This window comes from Notolabrus celidotus, chromosome 15 (genome assembly GCF_009762535.1).
Source record: "Notolabrus celidotus isolate fNotCel1 chromosome 15, fNotCel1.pri, whole genome shotgun sequence".
NCBI classification, from domain to species: domain Eukaryota; kingdom Metazoa; phylum Chordata; class Actinopteri; order Labriformes; family Labridae; genus Notolabrus; species Notolabrus celidotus.
The window spans coordinates 17,239,325-17,261,890 of NC_048286.1; the positions used below are offsets into that span (position 1 = coordinate 17,239,325).

A 22,566-nucleotide genomic window follows, 5' to 3' on the forward strand; every position below is an offset into this window, starting at 1 on the left:
ATACGTGACGGAGAACTGTTTGGCAAAGTTTATCTGAGTTAACATCAGAACACTAACCTCTTTGTGTTGATGATTTGTTTCTAGTTATATTCCAGCTGTTGTTGACCACAGAGGTGGGATGCCCTGCCACGGCACGTACCTTTTACACCAGGTCAGACCACGTCACCGCAACTTACCATCATGCTGCTTTATATATTTACTTTGTTTGACGTAATCTGCTGATATGTGCACAACTACAGTTTTGTTTTTTACACCAGCATGAACATATTCTAACAAGAGAATAAAACTGAACATTGAAGGGATACCAAAATATGAATTATTAGTTCAAGCTAGTAGTATTTGTAATTCACTGTAGCTGTGATATAATTGGGGATTCTCATTTCAGTAACAAAACACATACTCTTTACTAAATGTACTTGCTGACCAAAATCAACAGTGCATAAAAGACACAAAGTAAAACCAAAGTATTATAAAAAGAAAAAAGGCAATTAAAGCTGCTGTTGGTAGTCACAGAGTAAACGTATGTTCAGAGAGAGGGACTTTGAATGTCAACACTAACAACCAGATTTCCTCTGAGCCCCCCAACACAGATTGGCATGCTCAATAATGATAGTGCTGGACTCATAACCGATCGGAGGATGTAGTAGGGGCCGCCCCTTAACCAATCACGACAGAGGATTGGAGATTAGCTATGATTGGTCCGTCATAACGGGAACGAGTGGAATAATAACATTGCTTGATACAAAGGCATTGGAAAACGCATAGCAGAACAAATAGCAGAACCCCATGAATCAATTCTGAAGCAAACCAAAAGCCAGTGGACGAAAGCTAAGATTAGAATGATGTGATCCCTCTTCCTAGAACCAGTCAGAAGCCTGGCTACAGCGTTTCTGGCCCAGCTGCTGTACCCACGTCCTTAAGCATACCATGCTTTTAACATTTATTTATACTTAATGGGATCATAAGGTATTAAATTAACACTGTGTTGTTTTAGAGACGGCTTGAAACTAGAGGTATAATCCACACAATAATTAGGATAATAACATACTATAAGATCCGCCCGAAGCCAGCTGGGATAGGCTCCAGCCCCCCCGTGACCCCTAACGGGATAAGCGGTCAAGATAATGGATGGATGGATGGATGGATGGATGGATGGATGGATGGATGGATGGATGGATGGATGGATGGACGGACATAATATAATATAAGAGGCAGAAGTAGGGTCATTTTCTTACAGAGCTCCATACATTTTTTTGTAACCAATAGTTTCACCCCCTGCTGGATATTTAAAACAGCTGCAAGTTCACACTGGCCTCCCTTTTCAGACTACAAGGCTACATCCACTTCTTATTCAAAGTCAGTGGATTGAACTAGTTAAGATTATTATTTAGCTTCATTTGAGCTTGGTAAATACTAGTTTCATGTTCCAGTAACAAACTGTTTTATATATCCCACTTTGTCTCCACTTCACAGGGCATTCAGAGGAGAATCACTGTAACCATCGCTCATGAAACAGGAAATGACATCGAGTGGAAAGAGGTGAAGGAGCTGGTTATCGGTGAGTCATAAAAAGAAAGTCCAAAAAACTGATTTTCATTTCATCTCAAAAGAAAGATTTTTTAAGATGAAATGATACATTTTATGATGACTTCTGTGACTTCAGGTCGTATTAGAAACACACCAGAGGCTGACGAAACCATCATAGATCCCAACATTCTGTCCCTCAACATCCTGTCGTCTGGATACTTCTGGCCAAAACACAACGACAAGTAAGACTTCTGTTTCCGAATGTTTCACGACAGTTTACATCTTAAACTTGCTAACGAAACTGTAACAATCAAAAACAGATCAGGTGCTTCTTTATGTAACTCCATAACGTTGCTTCAGCATGCCTACAAACATGGTCTGTCTTCATTGCATTTCTCACTCTGCACACAGCTCTATTATTTGCTTCAGATTTGTAACTGCTGCAGTTTAAAGCTTCTAACGCCTGTTTCTTTTTATTCTTTGCTGACCACAGCGTCTCCTTGGGAGTTGATCATAGGTATAAATGCCAATCATTTAATATTTGATTCATATTTAAATTAAAATGTTAATGTTCACATGCTCACAAGTTACATGGGATTGAACTCTTTCGTCTTCTCTAGAAATCATGTAAAGAGGTAACATTTGTAATTTTCATGATGCAGAACTTTCTACCGATTCGAGGCTGCATGGGACAGCTCCATGCACAACTCCCTGCTTTTGAACAGAGTCACTCCTTATGGGGAGAAGATCTACATCACCCTGTCTGCTTATCTAGAGGTACTTGAGTCAACATATAACGCCTGTTACATTATTATCCTTGACTTGGTCTTCGTAGACTTCCGGCCAAAGTTCAGCATCACAGTAACCAGGCACTTTGCAGTCTAATGCACTGATGTTGATTGTTACTATCTTGGTCTATTATAACTAGATGGAGAACTGCACTCAGCCAACAGTGATCACCAAAGATTTCTGCATGGTGTTTTATTCCCGTGACGCCAAGCTGCCAGCCTCTCGTTCCATCAGAAACCTCTTCAGCACTGGCTGCCTCCGGCCCTCTGAGAGGTACAGATTTATTCACAGAGTCTGGATCTATGCAAACTCTCTAACCATGATGAATATTCAATAAAATGAGCAGTGTAATATAGTTTGATTTAATACACTCTTGGAATATCCTCTCTCTCAGTAACCGTGTCACTGGAGTCTATGAAGTCACCCTCTGTCATGTGGCGGACAATGGAAGCCCAGGTGAGACTAAAATAAAAAAAATCAGCACAAATAGCAACAGCACCATTTTATGTACAACATTCACTGACTCATTTTGACTTCTTCTCTAGGCATGCAGCGCCGTCGCAGGCGTGTACTGGACACCTCAGTGGCGTACGTCCGAGGAGAGGAGAACTTGGCTGGATGGAGGCCTCGCAGTGACAGCCTCATCTTGGATCATCAGTGGGAGCTGGAGAAGCTCAGTTTACTGCAGGAGGTCAGTTTTTGGACTGAAGAGGTTTTGTAAGGAGCAATACTTATTTATTTTGATTCAGGCTTGATTTTGCTGCTAGTAACCATAGTTTGGAGTTTTGATCAGACTGTAGATTTTCAGTGAAAACCAAACATCACATTTTTATGAGAAAACAAACATCTTTACAGCTAAAATCTACTTAAAAGTCATCAGTCCCAGTCAAACACACTTTGAGCCTCTCTTGACCTCAACTTGTATCTGCTTCTGTTTTTTAGGTGGAGAAGACCCGGCACTATCTGCTGCTGAGGGAGAAGCTGGAGGCAACTCTGCAGGCTGGACAAGATGCTCTCTTCAAGAGCAGCGACATCAGTGACTTTGCAAAGAGTCCTGTCCTCTGCCACAGTCCTGGAAGTCTCCCCCAGACCCCAGACAGCCCCAACCAGAGGCAGAGGGAGCTGGCTGCCAAGGTGACTGCTGCTCTCTCAGGCCCCTGGGGCTTTCTTCTCAGTGATGCCTCAGTTTCTTTATCAACATCTTAAAATCTCTTCTGACTTTCTCTCTGCAGTGTCTGCGTCTGCTCATGCACACCTTCAACAGGGAGTACAGCCAGGTGAGCAGCAGTGCCAGTGAGAGCAAGGTGAGCCCCAGCCTAGGCCCGCTAACCCGGCCCGTTACTCCTTCTGAACCTTTAGCCTCTACCAAAGCCCTGCAACCACTCCCAGCCATCATCCTGCATAATTTAGTCGCTTTATTTGTACAGAAGACTTTTTCAGCTCTTATAAACATTTTTTTTCTTCCTTACCCCTTTGTATGTCACCAAAACCCATGCATCCATCCTTCAAACCTTAAAGAGCTTCAGTTTCCACTCCACCTTTCCTCATTCTCCCTGCTCCTCTTCTGCAGTCAGTGAGGCTCCTACTAATCCCGATATTCCACCTGCATGTCCTCTTTACCAACATATTAACCAGAGAGGGGCTCTTACTGTAGATAAAGTTGGATTGTAAACGGTTCAGTCATGGTTCTTAAGTACATTTTTTTTTAAAAACTGTCTTATCAAATTGTTCTCTGAATGCATGTCTGTGTTGTTCGTAATTGTTTACTGGTATGTCTGTATTTGTTCCTTTGTTTTGTGTGTGCGTGTGCTCCTCCACGTGATGTGTTGTGTGTGCGTCCCCATGTGTGTGGTTGTGTGTGTTATTTTTAGCTCTCTGAGATGTCTGCATCGCTCATGAGGGACTCCTCCTCGTCTGGACTGAGCACGCTCACTCCATCCTCCACCTGTCCCTCACTGGTTGAGGGACATTATGACATAAGGTATGTGGCTATCTACAAACTTTTTCAGCCACTTTAACTCAGGATATTTGTCCCTCATGATTTAGATGTGTGTGCTCCACTGTGCCTGAGAAGATAAAAAAAAACAAATATCATGCTCAATGTTAATATTAGGTATAATCAAGCAATGCAAATGTCTTTAATTACAGTGTCTTCTTATACAGTAGATCAGGCTTTTGGTCTGCTGTGGACCCATTCCAACAATAGCTTTGCTTAAATATTCCAACAGTGACCCTGAACAGTATGAATGATTTGCCTTTTATATACTTAATGCTGGGACTATGTGATAATGCCACACATGTAATTGTCCTGAAGTCCTTTCATAAATAACAGAGGTATTTTATGCTGATATGCATAATGTATATGCTAGACAAAGTATTGGTCACATGACCACTCCTGTGGGAAAAGAGCTGTTCCATTTTTCTAATTTTGAACCTGTTGTTTATGTCATGTAGACACACTGACCCCAGTTCAGAAGCCTCCACACCGGAGCTGGACCCATACAGCCCAGTGGATAGAAAGAAAGCTCTCAAAGGATGCACGTTTGTTCCTGACATACAAGAGATTCGTGTCAGGTCAGATCACTCAGGATGCTGCGTTGACACATTGTCTGGGACAAAGTTTTGTCTAGGAAACATTGTGGTTAATTTTGAACTTATTTGTGGTAACATTAGTGTTTCTTGAATCCTTTTCAGCCCCATAGTGTCTAAGAAAGGCTACCTGCACTTCCTGGAGCCCCACACCAGCGGCTGGGTGAAGCGGTATGTGGTTGTACGCAGGCCCTATGTCTACTTGTATCGCAGCGAGAGGGACACCGTGGAGCGAGCTGTCATCAACCTGTCATCTGCCAAGGTGGAATACAGTGAAGACAAACAGACCTTACTGCGGGTACGTCTTTTCTATAAATCAAAACAAAACGATACAGTCCTGAATGACTTAAAGTAACTTCTGGTATTTCATGTTCAGACTCCCAACACATTTGCTGTGTGCACTGAGCATCGTGGGATTCTGCTGCAGGCCATCAACGACAAAGAGATGCATGACTGGCTGTACGCTTTTAACCCTCTGCTGGCCGGCACCATCAGGTGAGTGAAGGAGGAGCTGTAAGAGGACATTTGCAGTTTCTCCATTTCCCTAGAAAGAAAAAGATATAACTTCCAAAGAATAAGACTTGTTGGTAATAATCACTTGGAAAACAAAGATGTTTTAAATTTAGAACTATTGTACAATATGTAACATAACTCAGAGCAGTGGTTTCTTTTTAGCTATTGGCCCTTTTCATCACAGGTATATGCTTTAGTTGTAACAAGAGTTCTGAACACTGCAGCCACTTTTGTTTTTCAGGAACCCTGTGACATGCAGAACCTTTACAATAAAGCATCACAAAGACTGAATATTTACAAGATACCAATCATATGTTTAATCGTCATTTCTTCAATTTTCTGTGTTCAGGTCAAAGCTCTCCCGGAGAAAGTCGATCCAGTCAGCCCCAGCTGCTCAGAGGATGTGAGAGTTGAAACCATCCTGGTTGGAAAAAATTAAAACAATACAAAACAATACAATCTGAAAGCTCCACTCACCCCCCCTGCTCTTATAAACATTATTCATATAAACAAACTAAACATAAAACCTTTTAGATAACCTCCCACTTCAGGAAAACACATAAACGCTCCTCCTGAAACCTAAAAGACATCCCTCCTCTGTTTTTGCAGTCGCCCACATTAAGACCCTGCATGCTGTGCTCCCTCCTTCCCTTTAGAATAACACATAAGTCAAGCTAACCTCCTGAACCTATTTATTAACTAACCTCTGCTGGACATTGGGACTAGTTTTGATTAGTTTTACATGTAGAAATCTGTGAGGCTGTCAGTTCCGTGTAGAAAGTGAGTATGTGGTCAGTCCCTCCTTCACTCATATTAACTGAGTTAACAGGACCCAGTTTTATAGTATGTGTTTCTAATTATCGCCATTAGACGAGAGAGAAATAAACAACACCTAACTTGATGTTTTCTCTGTGTAAGTGCATGGAAGAAACATGCACCCAATCTATACTGTACATTACCTCAGTATGAAACAGCTTATTGCTACAGCACAGAGCATTTGTTTAACTGCAGAGGTAATAACAGATCTGTTATTGTAATGCTGAAGTAGCAGGAGGAGGGTGATTAGGACAAAATGGTACATTGTTCTTGTTTTGTTTTATTTTATAACTGGCTCTGTATAGATCATCAGCTGACTGAGGCAAAAATAATCCAGAGTATCAAGAGAGATAACTTATGTTACTGCCTTGTTCCCGGTATGTGCTTTGTTTTCACATAATCCCTAAATCCTCATGTAAATGATAATGTTATTTATTGTTGCTATCATAGTTTCACTGCACTGTAATTTACTTGTGACAGGACCATTGACCAGTTTTGTTGCATGGCACTTTATTGTCTTTATGAGTTAATGTATCATTTACTCAGTTGTTTTAACCAAAGCATTCATTTCTTTTTTTAAGTGTTTATAAACATTGTGCACTTGTGCAGTTGTGTCAGCAGATATTTGGTATACTAAAGTCATAATTTGACTTTTTGGAAATACACTTAGTGGCTTTATTGCCAAAGGATAACACTCTGTAGGGGGAAGTATGATGCTAATTTAAGCTAATGCAGTTGTAGCATATGAGCTAGAAATCTAAAGATAACACATTTTTAATGTCTTGTTTGTTTCAGTTGTGCACAAGATTTTGATTTTGTGAGGAATTGCATATTTAAGTCTACAAGCAAAAACTTACAGGATAAAAAAATCTGATTTAATGTGTTTAAAAACATATTTAAGGGTTGTTAGTATCTATACCTTTAAAATAACAACAACAAAAAAGGCTTACTTATTTCTCCCCTTTTTCTGGTTTTATGTTACACCAAGCTAACCCTTGATTTAACTCAGCAAAAAGACAGAAGCTCGTCCTTTGCACAGATTGACGTGTTGTACACAGTCCCATTCCTTCAGGACCGTACGTTGAGAGCCTAACCTTAACATGGAAGTTTTGCCAAGAAAACCAATAAGTGTGTTTCCCTTAAAGTCTGAATATTTCTTTAAAGTAATCAATCATAAAATGACTTGATCTGAATTATACCAGGAGGACAACTGTACTGTATATGTTCAGAAGACTTTAAACAAATAAGCTCTTATTCTGTCTGTTATGGGCCAGCAGAGTTGCTACACTAACTAGGTTTACTTTTGAAGTCTCATCTCATAGCTGAAAGAAAAGTTAAACTTAACCATGGACCTGTAATCTGTGTGAGTTGCTTTTAGTGGGCAAGAGCGTTGTCCATGCACCAGATAGTGCCTCCCTCTCTTCACCTCTTTTTCTTCTCCCCGCTCCTCGTCATCGCCTTCAACATGAACACTAAAGTTAGCCACATGTGTCCTAGATTAAGCTTTTATGTAGAGTGAAAGTAGGTGTTCAAATTCTTTTTTTTTATATCGATTAACAATGTTTTGGAGAGTGAATATTATCAATGATGCTATATAGTATGTTGGTATAGCCTATAGAAGTACAGTACAGCTTATATCTCATTATCATTGACTGTAAATGTGGCTTTTAAAAACAATCCCCTCTCAGCTTTTGTACTGTAGCTGCTTGATATTTGACAGCCTGATGCTTGTGTCTACAAACAGTACAGTATAGTTAGCTTGCAGATGTTGTAACTTTTATGTGCCGGGATGGCTTCTAGTTACTTTTACCAGCTGTTTACTTTGCACTATACCAAGATGACACCAAGTATTTGAACCCCATATCAAGGGAGAGGTTATTACGATTCATTTCTACCCCTTAATTTCTAATGAAAGAGATATTATGACACTGCAAATTAAAGACATGGTCAGCCAGCCATTTTGTCTGACCAGATTTCTTAAAGAATCTGACCCGCAATCAGTTCAAAGAAAGTATTAAGGACTTGTTACACCACAGGCCAACCAACCTGCTGAGCAATGCAGCCTGATACTTAAAACATCAGATATTTTACATCTTCTTTGTTGCCGTGTGAGACTTCTCTAAAGATACTCAGCCTGCTAATGACACGAGGTGGGTTGATTACTAAATCTTTGTGTCATCTTGCTATAACCTTTATTTGTTTTGTAAAGTGCATACTGACATATTCTGTACTCGGCCTGCCAGAGTGGAAGACAAATGTAGAATTTTATTTATAGATTTTAAAGGATGGATTATGTTGTTAAAGAATATTGCACTCATGCACAAGGCATCTTTATTTACTATGATTTTATACGATGGTGTTTTAAGAATGTATGAAAAAGCTGGTCTGTGTTAAAACCTATTACAACCCTGTCCCAAAAAGGCGGTGATTTGTGCCATTTGGTTTTTTTTTTTAACCCTAGCTATCAAACCTTCAACAACACGGCACCAATTGGCATTGGATTTTTGTGTACATCTTGGAGATGATTTGCAATGCTTCCAGCTCAAATATTTCAAGAATATCATGTTTAAAAAGAAAAAAAAACAGAGTGAGACAGCTTTAGTGCACTGGCCTATAATTGTTCAAGGTAACTGAGTTGATCATTTTGTATTTGGCTGCTTTTTAACCGTCATAGCTCTGGATCAAAGCATGCAGGTCCACTTCTCTTCTGCTGTCCCTCTCTCCTGCCTTATAGCTTGCTAATGACAACACCCCCCCTGAGCCCCCCACCCCTCCTGAAGTGCTTATTGTAAAGTATTGTCATTCATGATCCTTGTAATGACTAACTGGAAACCTTCCTCTTGGCTCTGTCTTGTATATAAATGGAGATTTTCTGTGTCGGCTCTCATCACACAGATGATATTAACTCTCTCTTCCTGTGTATACCATGATGAATAAGAATAAAGGGCCTGCTGCTCTGTCAGGTGTCACCTCAAAGCGAAGAGTGCTGATCAGGGATCTGTTTTGCACATTTCAGTTTGGTGAGGGGGTCTTCATGGACCAGCGGGTAGGTGGTCCCAGGTCTGCTCTGTTGCTCTGAGCTGCTTTGACAGAAGCAGAGTCAGGTCCCAGCCTGAGATGAAGTCTTAATCTCAGTGCTCACGTTTCTCTTTTGAGTGTTCTCGAGTTCTTTCTCATGTCTGTGGACACGTAACTAAAGTTGTCAAGAAAAAAAAGGAAAAAAAAGGCGAATAAATAAATGAGTGTTGAAACTTATAAAACTCACTGTGATGTCTTTGTTGCCTATGCCAATTTTTGTTGCTTATGGTTTTAAGTACAGTATATGTATGTGAAGTTAATTAACAGGAAAATCAAAAATATAGATAATTTTAGAGAAAAATACACGCCATTATAGTTCATTAAAGGTTCCCAAAGTGGGACCCCCTGGGCGGTCACAACACACAAATTCGTGAGATGTCTTCCAGATTTTTATTTTTTTTAAGTTGTCTAAAAAAGTACATTTGGGGCGATGGTGGCCTAGCGGTCTAAGCGCCCCACGTACAGAGGCTACAGTCCTCGTCGCAGGGGTCGCCGGTTCGATTCCCGCCCGGTCGACCATTTCCTGCATGTCTTCCCCCACTCTCTACTCCCCATATTTCCTGTCTCTCTCCAGCTGTCGTTTCAAATAAAGGCAAAAAAAGGCCAAAAATATAAAAAAGTACATTTTACCCATTATAATAAAAAAATATCAACAAAAATAGTAGCTAACCTTGAAAAAAAACCTTGAAAATAGAAAATGTAATGAGTTTTCTGCCATTCTTTTTGCCAGATGGCTATATGACAGTCATCTGTCTTTTTTCTTTTACTGAAAGTAGTTTAAATATGTCATGCATTTAGTTAAAAGAGTGTGTTTACATTTTCTGAGAAAGTTGGTCTTCATCATTTGTGCACACGCATGGTCTGAGGAAGTTCTATTTTTTCTGCAGTGTAAGAACAAATTCAATTAAGAATATATTGATGAATCCCAGATTTGTGCTTCAAACGTGTGTACGCACAGTTTAAGCACATATTTGTGCGTACGCACTGTTAGTGAATGAGGTCCATTGTTACTTATTTATTTCTAATCTGTTCTCTCTCCTTTTGACATTTTCACAGCATAAATTGAGCAGCCAGGGACTTCGATACATAAATAAAGCATACAGCTGTTTGTCACAGGGGGAGGGAGAATCCTAAATTCGTGTGACTGCTTCCTTTCAGCACATTATGTTTTCAGCTTAACATTTGGTTATGTCCAGCAAGATTAAAATATAATTAGAAAACTGTGATTTTCCCATCTCATCAGGTTCAGCACTAAAGAGAGTAAATATTAGATTGGATTTTTGCTGACAGGGCAACACAATGCTACAATGTTACATAACAGTTTGTACTTTGCTCAAGGTGAACACAGTGAGACTGTTGTGCGTTTTTGCAGCCTTCCATTATTGATTATGCACTCAGCATGTCCTCAGCTGCAACAGACTAATCCCCTAATAACAGAAGCAGAAATACTGAGCCTGACACAAAGGCCCTGGATGGAGCGAGGGGCAGCCAGCTCCCATGAGGCACTGAGGTTACAGCAGATTTCTGATGAACATTGTGTTTAGTAAGATGACTGCCGGTCTCTTCTATGTGATGAATGTCGAATATTTGAATCTGTGCTGTGTTTCTCATTCCATATGCTCCCTGTTTACGTGTGCCTGTTTTACATTATACCACATTGTTTTTTGTTTGCAATAAGATACCATTATAAACGCATTAAAACAGTTATGTAAAAATCAACTTGCAAAACAAAACGGAAAGCAGAGCTATAAAATAATACTTTGTGTCCAAGAAGCTTGATTGTATCTCATTTCAGAAAATAACATTTCAGAAAATAACATATAGACATGTATAAAAAAATGAAATGTCAACATAATGTGCATTCAATAAAGCATACTGAACTATAATGTATCAAGTACACATCCATATACCACAGTAAAAAATAAAAATAGCAGTAAAAGAAAAATAATGGTCAGCGCTGCAAGTTAGCAGCTTGTTAGCCTCAGATATCTAACTGATAAAACATTTGACTTTATGAGTGAATTAATAAAAAAATTATCAATTTATTGATGAAATGTACATAAAACAATCAAAAAACACCTATCATAAAATACAAACACACCAAGAATGCTCCAACAAGAACATTAGGAAGTAGTGTTGAAGATTTAAGATTATTTGCTGAGTCACAGATCAGCCAAGCTGGCAGATGTGACAACATTAGCTTAACTACTACACAAAATCGCCTGTTAAGAGAATCATATCAGCTAACTAAGAATTCAGGCCATTCCTGAATTACTTTGCTTTAGACTTAGAAATTATGCCCTTGCTTTGTTATCTTTTCACTCTATGAAACACTGATGTTTGCCAGGAAGTGATCAAATGCTAAAGTTAGCTGTAAACTTAGCTTACTGATGGCAACATTTTTACTATGTTTAACCCATAGACTGTATAAAATATGGACGTAGTATCCGTGACGTCACGCATCTGTTTCTGAAGCGCTGTTTTGAGGCCAATCGGCGGCGGCAGCCATATTGCTGCTGTGGAGCGATTGTGACGTATAGAGGCGGGCTTTGAGCCTCCTAGCCAACAGCTACAGTGTTCCCGCCTGTCAATCAAGTCAGCTGGGCCTCTCATTGGAAAACTCGTTGTCTCAATATCTTTGAAATTGCTGCGTTAGAAAAAAATTCTTGATGAACTGCAGTTTTTAGCACTTCCGCATTGTACTCATATTTTTTGACCAGAGGTTGCCGCTTGGTTTAACCCTAAAGCATGGCCTAATGCCCCTCGTGATTAGTTCTTCACATTGTCTTTTTAGTAGCCGTTAATTTTGATAGCAATTACTTTTTTAAACTATCTGTGATTCTGGTAAATACATGCAACATTAGGAAAGTACATCATGCTAGCAGTATTTTAGCTCTCTGCCCTGAGTGTGACTTCCAAGGAAAATAGTAATTACTCGCCCACGACCATGGCATGGGTTCTAGCTTCTGGGTTAACTTCCAGGGTTTGATAAGGAATTTATACATTAAGTAGTGGTTCACACTTTTGTCCCAAGCACAAGTCCCAACCAAGCATACATGGATTAGTTATTCAGAAAGAGCACTGCTGACCTCGTGTGCAGCTTTGGATGGCCTGTAAACACTTTCTCACAGTTGTGTCTTTCATTATGTTGGCCTGTGAGTTATTGTTTTCTTTGCTGCAATAACCAAAGTGGCCACTGAGGAAAAATGAAAGCAATCCAGAGCAGCAACTATACTGTAAATCCAGGTCTTAATAATAAATAGATCTTATGAAACAGTGTCAGCAGTGGCTGCTAAAAGCAACATAATAACCAACTGAAACAACTGTAGACTAGTTTGTCCTTTTTCTGCAAAACACTGTGCTGCTCCAAAACTACAACTCTATGCCATAAGAAGTCAATAACTCATGCTGTAGGAAGCCCGGGTCAGACAGCAAAGGATGTCATGGGTGACTTTGACTGTACGTCATAAGTGCACACTTACTAACACAAACAGCCATGCACACAGAGAACGTGTTGAACTACAAACACACACACACACACAAACACGCACATGCACACACACACACACACACACACACACACACACACACACACACACACACACACACACACACACACACACACAGAGACTTAAACACACCCAATCTTACAGTCAATAGCCAACTTCTACATACATTCACAGAGCTTTTGTTCTATACTTCCAGGTGCTGGTCACCCAATCCACCTTCTTTAATTATGCACAGTAAGAAGGGCCCCCATCTGAGGTGTGGGCAGGTGATGCTGCTCCTTGGTCTTACAGTTTATTGGCTGCCTCAGATCAAAGAGACAACACCCTCTGGATTTTCTCCCGTATTATTACTCCCTTTCCCATCATTTGTTTATTTCCAGGCTGTTCACTGTAATACGGTTGGTTATTCCACAGTTTCTGGACTATACTGTAAGTACTGCATGCATACTGTTTGGATTTAATTTGTAATGACTGGGGCATGAAGCAGATCTTATTATTAGTTGAATTAAAATTAGGGGAACAAGAATTCAAAAGACAAAAAAAAGTATAGAATGAAGAGAATAAAAAAAATAGTGATTTGTGTGGGGTTGTTTTTTTTCTCCCTCTGATTAAAATTAACTTAAAAACATTAAATAAATGACCACCATAATTATGTGATTTGTTAATGTGACATTACAAAGCCCAATTGAGATTTAAAACATATATGCACTGTCCTTTTGACATATATGCACTTTGAAATGCATTAAGGGTATAAAAAAGATATGGTGGAAAATATGTTGGAAGCTTACCTATTAAACGTGTAATGATGGTAGTAGACAATAAATCCACTTAACATTTAAACTGTCAAATTATCATAACATATTTTCTTTTGGTGGTCATTTAATTGGTAGACACACTGTAATTGTTCGTGTACTATCAGGCTATTGAATGGCATGCAGCTTGTGAATCAGTAAGCAGGATATCATGTCTCTCCACACTTTCTCCAGCACTCTGTGTGGGCTACGCTACCTCTACTGACCAGGGTACTGTTTCACCACTCCTTGTCCTTGTTCAAAGTTTTACCAGCTTTACATTAAGCAGTGTGTGTTACTGTGTGTGTGTGTGTGTGTGTGTGTGTGTGTGTGTGTGTGAGAGAGAGAGAGAGAGAGAGAGAGAGAGAGAGAGAGAGAGAGAGAGAGTGAGAAAGTTGCCATCAAGGGGGTCTCATATAGGATTACTTTGAGTTGTTAAGTGCTGAGTGGCACTCTGTGTAATGTTTCTCTCCTGGAGTTCTTACCATTTTTGATCACTTTGACTAGCTGTTATTAAAGTATTTTATCGTATTTATTTTACTGTCCTTATTTTCAGAAAACAGAGGTCCTGCTGCTGATGCTTATATCCAGATTCTGAATAACAGGGCCAACATGGAGAGCAGTAAGGTGATCAATCATCAATGCAGTGGCCTAAAGATGATAATAGAGTTAATGACAGGCTTCAAACATGGCTTTAACTATCTTAACCCTCCTGTTATGTTGCGGGTCAAATTGAATCATTTTAAAGTAAAAAAAAAATGTTAAAAGTATTTTTTCGCTTCTTCTGCTCTGCTTAATTGGCATACAAAATGAAAATGGTTAATTTCACACATTTGCGACCCCCCCCCCCCCCCCCCCACACACACACACATGTTTATATTACATAGATACTGGTCGTTGGTCGATTTGTCCCTACAATCAAAGTGGAGGCAAAAAGGGGTCAGAAGTGTCGAATACTAAATGTTTCTTTGCAACTGTGTGACATAGTTCAACCCAATCACTTTCCAATGTACATAAAAAAAAAAAGTTTTAACATGAATTTTCATAGAATAACGAGTGAATTATCCTCATTGAATCATGATCTGTTAGAATTAAAGAACACCAATGCACTACATATTGATTTAAATGTTTAGTAATGTAGATAACAATGAAATTTAGAAAATGTATACTGGGATTTTTTGGGTTCTGACACTTTTGAATCATTAAATATGCCTCGGGTCAAGTTGACCCTAGAACATAATTGCTGTTCCTAAGAAACGTGCATAACAGGAGTGTTAAAGATGAATAACTGTATAGAAGTCATAGATATTTTTACTAACATAACCTACTATTTCCTTGACACTTCAAAAGTATCTCGAGTGAGAAATTGTGTTTTTGTCTAACATCAAATTTTCATTATCATTTTTAATTTTCAAGGTTTGATTTTACATTTACAGTGTTAGAAATATAGTTTTTGATATCATGAAACCAGAGCACCATACAGATTAATCAATACAATAAACATACATTTTTGGTATGTAACGTCCAGTTTAAGCCCTAAGGATAAAGCAGCCAGGGGCTGGGCCAAGCCTGAGCCAGCCTTTACTATAAGCTATACTTACTATAAGCTTCATCACATTGGATAGTTTTAAGTCCTCTTTTCAAAGTAAAGAGGGAGTCTGCCTCAATGATCCTGACTGATGACACATGATTCTAAAGGAGAGGAGCCTGCTAGTTGAAGACTTTACCTCCCATACTACTTTTAGAGACTTTCGGTAAAATGTCAAAAAAAAAAAAATTGACAATCTACTTGTTGTCCAAAAATGTTGAACTGTCCCTTTATGCTTGGCTTACCCCTGCTGCATGCCTGTATGTGTTTGTGTGTGTTCCCCAGCAGCCAGTGAAGGAGGTGCTCCCCCTGCCTCGCCACCCTCCCTCTCTTCCTGTGACCTCTTCCTCTCTGACCCCTGCTGCCTCTTTAAAAGGACACACCACAGGCTCCATCCAGCATGTGCAGGTGGCCTCCTCAGGTAACTAATGGAAACAATTCACACCCGCATCTCATTACTTACATTATAGAACTTAAGAAATGTGACTACTATAGGTAAATAGTAGTCGTAGCATAGAAAAGCTAGACTGCAATGATTTAAATTCCTTTATGCCAAAATTACAACTCTCAAACCTGGGATGTTTCACTTTGTATCAAAAGCTTAGTTACTCTTCTATTATTTTTACCATTAACACTACACAAAAACTAGAAACAAAGGTAATGATGTCTCCCCCTTTTCACATTATTCATTAAAATTGTAGATACATTGTCAACCTGAGCAAATACAAATGAAAGAGAATCAACATTGACCGATCATTTGGAAAACACACAAGTTATACTTTACCTTTGTTTAAATAAATATACACTGCCCTATTAAAAAACATAATGATTAACTTTCTTTATGTTTGTAATAGTGGTGTCATCATTCGGTCATCTGAAGCCCCCAACAAGGGATCTCACTATCATGTCTCACATGAAGTCTATAAAGTCTCTCAGGCAGGCTGGGATCACTGCAGTCTTCACTGGACAAATGGTGAGATAGTTGACACAGACTTTAAACACTGCATGAAGTGTAATATGCAACATGAAAGTGACAGATATTAACTTAGGATGAAAAGGACATCATTGTTCAGACGTGTTTTATAAAATAAGTGTGAGTGCACTGGCCTTCATGTGTAATAGAATGTTTTTTAAATTTTATTGACTGCAAAAAAATGTTTCATATAAGAATAATCAAGTGTTTCCACAGATTCACTCACTCCCTGTCACTTTTTATCCAAGCTTACAATATACTTGTTCTGCAATGATATGCCTGATCTCATCTAAGAGTTGGATTTTATGGGGCTTTTTAGTTTTTGTATACCTTTTGCATACTTTATTTCTGAAAGAAGCCCATTGCAAAGTATAATTTTTTTGAACAGTGCTGTTATTATTTGGTGATTATTATGAAAAAAGTTGTCCCCCACACTGAGTGTGTAACAGTGACTCTCTTTGTCTTAATTCCTCAAACGATGACAGAAGCTGGAAAGTGAGGAGCTGTTGGAAGAGGTACCAATCGTAGATGTGATTTTGGCTGACATCGACTCCCTGGTGCCCACACATGATGAAGCAGGCCGACCTATAGCTGAGTGGAAACGACAGGTGATGGTACGGCAGCTGCAGGTCAGACTGCAGGCTGAGGAGGAGCAGAGGAGAGAGGTACTCATCAGTACCTTGTGTAGTATGTGCTACATGCCTGTTTGAGCAGACATCTGTCTACTTCTTCATATTTGGCCTTATCAGAAAACAGAGAGACTGTTAGTTTGATTAGATAAGGGAATAGGGGCACACATGGCTAAGAGGAGAGAGTAATACTAGTAGAACGTTGTGTTGTTATAAGACCCAGGTAAGCTATATTCATTCATAAAAAAAGTCAAATAAGATGCACAAACTCTCCACAAAGAAAAAATAGGAATCTGTGAAAGAGCATACATTTATGACCGGAAAGTACACAAAAGACACATTTATGCAGGTTTATGAGATTTGCCGCAATGTGATTACAATCTTCCACCCATTAGGAATGAACTTAAATCAAATCAAATCAAATCAAATCAGTTTTTCTTTTATTGGCATGGATGGTTTTCTAATGGAAGATTTATTTTGAAAAATCAGTTCTGCACAACGAGGAAGTCACTTTTAAGACAAGAGGATTGACACCAATCATGTCTGCCTTTTTAAAAATAGAGCTCCAGTCTATTAGCTTAGCTTTGCACTACAGGGGGAGATGATTAGCCTTGCTTTGCCCAGGCGTATCCACTAGCTAGCACTTCAAAAAATCACTACTTAACATCTCTTTTTCAAATGTAGAAAGAATAAAAGTGTAAGGAGGACACACTGCTATGTGGAAGCAGTGGGGTTGTATCTATGCAGGATTGTTTTTTGTTTTAGAGCACTATGTTCTAACCTAAGGATGATGTAACAACCCAAGAGAGGTAGCCACATATAACCACTGTGTTAATCTGATGTGTCCTCTTCTCTAACTCATGGAAGTTAAGCTAATGCACCTTTTCCCTGAACATGTTACTCAGGGTTTCCTGCTAAAATCTCTTTGTTCTTCGAACAGGACATGACTAATGGCTGCACACCAATGGATGGCTGGAAATACTCACAAGCTCACAATGCAGTCTTGGGGCCCTTTGGTGAGCTCCTAACAGAGGATGACCTGGTGTACCTGCAGCAGCAGATTGAGACTGTTTCTCTGCAGAAACGTTGCCAGGCCTACGAGCTGGAGTTGACCAGGCTGACTGAGGAGCTGAGGTCCATCTTACCTGATTCAATTCTGAACATCTCCCTGAATAAAGAGGTTCTACATCAGATGGATGCTGGTAAAATGCAGCTGACTTTACCAGTATGGTGTAGCCGCGTTTCTGAGATTGTCAAGAATATGTCACTGCTGGTGGCGAATCTGACTCAAACTACAGAAAAAGGGGGTGAGAAGACGATAGTTGGGGGTATAATGGAGGAGATGAAGGGTTTGCAGGGGGTTAGAGAAAGTTTAGGTTTTCATTTAGGGCAAGGGTTGGTGACGGAGACAGATGAAGCACATGGTGATACTTCAAGTGCGTGTAAAATTCCTCATATAGGGATGGCGTCAGCTTTTAGCCATCGACTTGAGACAAACAGCTACAGCAGAGCACGCCGAGAAAAGGTGGAGAGGGAGATACAACAGTCTGGGGTGTCAGTCAGAAACCTCAGATCTAATTTTGAAGGTCAGATTGGTAGTATCTATCCCTTCGCTGGGGTTGTGAAAGGAGGTCAAGTAGGGTTTGGAGAGAACAACCAGAATGCTAACACAAGCCTCAACTGTGAGGTCATCCAACATGATCCCCCCCAAAAAATCAAACCTGTGATGGAGACTACCAGCCTACGGAAAGAACGGATCGTAGTGCTGTTCTTGAGCCACTGGAAGAAATCTGCATATGCTATTTCAGTAAGATTAGCGAGACAGGGACAGGATGCAGCAGCTAGTAGGATAACTGATGCTTCTCCCCCGAAGAAAATCACCTCCATGTTTAAGTTCTGCCAACAAAGAGAAGCAGTGGACAAGATACTCAGCTCTTGGAGGAGTAAACTAGAACTCAAAGATGCACACGAGCCTGTTTTTTCTTCCAACTCCACACAAAATACACCTCTTCAAGTCATCTACTCCCCAGAACAATTCCTGCCAGATGTTGAAGGGGTAGCAGTGACCCATGATAGTCTGACCCTTGACCTCTTCATGCTGGGATACTTCCACATCTTAGAGCAAGAGCTGTCCCCAGAGGAGAGGAAAATGAGGCACCTCCTCTGCTTTGAAGTCTTTGACCATGTCGGCAGTTTTCCTTGGGAGATGGTGAGGGACTTCCATAAGGCTTTTCTCCAGGAGATCCAGTCTGGGAAGCGACAATGGAAAGACGGCTTCGAGGATATCAAAGTTCGCTTCTTTGGGGACACAAAACCATGTCGCTGTCCACCATTACCAACATCTTCGTCACCATCAAATTCCAGACTTGTACCCAAAGTTATTGTTCAAACTGCTACTCCAGATGAGAGTGGCAGTGACACAGACTTCTCCTATTTCAACAATGAAGACATTTGTAAATACATCGACCGCAGCTTTGCTTTCTGGAAGGAGAAAGAGGCAGAGCTATTTGATTTTGAGCATTAGAAGTTTGGTAAAAGTTGACATTTTGAACCAAAAAGTGATGTGTCATTTTGGCTAAATGAAGGGAAAAGAATAAAACATTGTTGATGAGGTTATATTGATGCATTATTATTGCCAACTTGATTGTTAGAGAGGACATCTTTTTCAGAAATTGCAAAGTGAATGATCACTGCTGAAAAGATGCAATCCTGGGTATAAAAGTTTAAATTGATTTTTGGATACAAACGAGAAGCTGTATTTTCTTTTAACCCTCCTGTTATGTTTGTTTCTCTGGAGCAGCAATAATGCTCCTGGGTCAATTTGACCCGGGGCATATTCAATTATCAAAAAGTGTCAGAACCCCAAAAAATCCCAATACACATTTTTTTAAATCTAATTTTGAACTCCATTACAAACCATTTAAATCAGGATTTAGTCCATTAGTGTTCCTTAATTCTCAAAGATCATGGTTCAATGAGGATATCTCACTCGTTTTTCATTAAATTTAATGTTAAAACTTTTTTAATGTACATTGGAAAGCCCTTAATATAAATACAATAGTTTTACATGACATATATTTTTGTTTATTTTTTTTTAAATTTAGATTTTTTTTTTTTTTATGAAGTGATGTTGATAAATTAACATGACACCTCTTCTATCACATGCTGCCTAGATTTTTATGCTGCATTTAGTTAGTTTGGAAGGCATATATGTCCTGAAATAGACTTTAAAAAAGGGTCAATTTGACCCGCAACACAACAGGAGGGTTGAAACAGTTAATAGACAGGTAGAACACAAATTAAATATATAAAGAGGGTTGCTTGATAAATACATGGGAGCTAAACTAGCTAGCTAGATAGCTTTATAAAATAATGGGAATAAAGTTTTTAACAGGTTAGACCTAAACTGATTGATGGAGCGAGCTAACTCCATAGTTTTTTTGTTGGGAGCCAAGCTGTGAAGTTCTTTTAAAGGCTGGTAGACAATCTGCTTAGCTCTTTGAATTGCTGTTACATAAACTTCACAGTTTAATTATTAGCTGGGAGCTGAGCTGTATGGCTTAATAATTGGCTTGAAGCTAGGCTATACAATTTTTTATATTGGTGGGGGCTAAACTGGATAGTTTAATTAATGACTGGGAGCTAAGCATACAGCTCTTTTAATTGTTGGGAGCTAAACAGTAGAGCTTTGCTATAGCTTTATCTGAGCCAAACTACAGTTTCATTCAATGCTGGGGGCTAAACTGTATAGCTTTATCAATTTCTGGAAGCTTGTATCAATGGCCAGAATATATACTAGAATAAATCACTAAATCAATCTAAGGACAAAAAAGACTTCAAGGGATTAAGCATTTAGCATCAAGCTTGGTACACGGGGGATCCACAATGATTAAAGCAAAGGTATTTAAAAGCTGCTAGGCAAAAGGAAAAGTCAAAAACCTTAAAAGGGTTAGATCAGAAAAAGCTTACCATACACAAGGGGATGCTGGACTATACTGCAAAGGAACGAGATAAACTTACAGTAACAAAGACACACTTTGGAGGGGCTTGTAAACAGGCAGGAACACAGGAGGGCGGGGAGTGGAGGAGTGGAAACAAAATTGCGAAGTCAAGTATTAAAATAAGACGAGAAACACTAGACATGAAACATGAGACATGAGAATAGCAAAGAGGGAACTTAATTATCCAGTGACATACATACCTGTGCTGATGGCTAAGAGGTGAACTGCAGTCTTACTAATGGTGAGGAGCTGAATACTTTTGAAATGTCAGGAGCTACACTGCAGCTGGCTTAGCTTCGAATGAACTTTGTATGTGCATACCAGCTGTGTGTATAGTAAAAGGTAGGATAGACTTAAAAAATTAAGTAGACCTTATGTATAAAAGTCGGAGTTAGAAATGATCTGATTTGTCTTTCAAACTCCAACTTTTACACAAGTACAAACATGATATGAACAAGGTAAGGAAGATTATTTGATGTTTAAAAGTGTAAATGATCTTAAAGTGCAGCTTAAGTTATTTGACTTCTCTGAATACAGTGCATCTAAAATGTAGAGCCATGGGTACAGTAGACGACATATGGTCCTTCAGATCATTTCAAATCTCACCTTTGATACTTTTTTATAATGTTCGGTATTTTCATCCATAACAATGTATTATATCTCATATGGAGCCGAGATGTAGCAGACTATTTGACAGCAGTGGCACAACTGAGGCACTGAATTATACAGGGGTGGGATCACATATGTGTACACATATAACCTATTTATTCTCTCTGTCTCCACTTAACCCATCTACTTGAACTTCTGACAGATGAGTATCAAACAGATATTTTTATCTGGAGTGGCAACATTTGAATCTTTAGCTTTTTGGCAAATGTTGACTTCAAATGTTCAATGTTAACCTTGGCAATCATTTTTAGTACAGTTTAAAGTGACAACAAAGGAAGATGTGCTGCATGAAAAAGCAAAGAAAGCTATTAGCAGCATGTTGCACAAGTACAAATAGCCTGGTTGGTTTTAACACTAGCCCTGCCTCTAACAAGACAAATCACCAATCATATACTGTTTTCAAAACGGCCTGCTACATACTCCCTACTAACGTAGTATAGGCAGTAGGTATTGCCTACTACATACTGTGTTTGAATTTAGTATGTAGTATGACTGTTCTGTTCGATCTGTGTTGCAGTATGCTGGGCCAGACGTCACTGAATTTCCGGTTTCGGAAGGCTGAAGTAAACAACGGCCAAGCTGATAGAGAAAATGCTTCTTTAGCATCACTTATGATTTAAAAAGTTAAGAAGTGGTTTATATGGAATATAATAATTTTCACAGCACCTGAAAACTGAGCTCCCCCCTGTCAAAAAAAGAAGAGAAAAGAAATACTACTTACTACATACTAAATTTTGGCCAAATCAGTATGTACTGCTAGTATAGTAGGCGGCTTTGAAAACAGCCATAGTTTAGGATTTGTTGGGTGGTTTCAAGGGGGGACTAAGTCACCCCAAGCCACCCTTCAAAACACATCCCTGGTAAAGGAGATATGACATGACTGATGCTAATATCTTTCATTGGTACACTTTTCACCTGAGAAAGGTGAGGTAAAGTGTTAAAGTAACTGAAAATATTCTACTTGATTTAAAGCTGCTGTTGGTAGTCACAGAGTAAACCTCTGATCAGAGAGAGGGACTTCGAATGTCAACACTATCCCCCCCAACCAGATTTCCTCTTAGCCCCCCAACACAGATCGCCGTGTGCAGTCATGA

At 39.3% G+C, this 22,566-nt stretch overlaps 2 protein-coding genes across 5 annotated transcripts in view; both read left to right on the plus strand.

The window, feature by feature from the left end:
• The window catches only part of kif1ab (kinesin family member 1Ab), a 32,388-nt gene extending 23,178 nt beyond the window's left edge, over positions 1–9,210 (plus strand). For 2 of the 4 annotated variants that reach the window (XM_034703866.1, XM_034703868.1), the window contains 15 exons: positions 85–151; positions 1,474–1,558; positions 1,664–1,769; positions 2,021–2,044; positions 2,190–2,304; positions 2,456–2,589; positions 2,711–2,772; positions 2,862–3,007; positions 3,259–3,450; positions 3,549–3,620; positions 4,188–4,297; positions 4,771–4,890; positions 5,011–5,203; positions 5,282–5,400; positions 5,768–9,210. In XM_034703866.1, coding sequence (XP_034559757.1) covers positions 85–151; positions 1,474–1,558; positions 1,664–1,769; positions 2,021–2,044; positions 2,190–2,304; positions 2,456–2,589; positions 2,711–2,772; positions 2,862–3,007; positions 3,259–3,450; positions 3,549–3,620; positions 4,188–4,297; positions 4,771–4,890; positions 5,011–5,203; positions 5,282–5,400; positions 5,768–5,825 — 1,603 coding nt within the window. In that variant the 3' untranslated portion in view covers positions 5,826–9,210. The remainder of the gene's footprint in view (positions 1–84; positions 152–1,473; positions 1,559–1,663; positions 1,770–2,020; positions 2,045–2,189; positions 2,305–2,455; positions 2,590–2,710; positions 2,773–2,861; positions 3,008–3,258; positions 3,451–3,548; positions 3,621–4,187; positions 4,298–4,770; positions 4,891–5,010; positions 5,204–5,281; positions 5,401–5,767) is intronic. The other 2 variants (XM_034703869.1, XM_034703867.1) reach the window with 1 other exon arrangement.
• A 4,995-nt stretch (positions 9,211–14,205) lies between these two features.
• On the plus strand, positions 14,206–19,387 carry LOC117826659 (espin-like protein). The gene is made up of 5 exons (XM_034702910.1): positions 14,206–14,239; positions 15,489–15,621; positions 16,055–16,173; positions 16,659–16,838; positions 17,743–19,387. The coding sequence occupies exons 1-5, from the start codon at positions 14,225–14,227 to the stop codon at positions 19,324–19,326; spliced, it is 2,031 nt and encodes a 676-aa protein (XP_034558801.1). The 5' UTR covers positions 14,206–14,224; the 3' UTR covers positions 19,327–19,387.
• Positions 19,388–22,566: the final 3,179 nt, after the last annotated feature.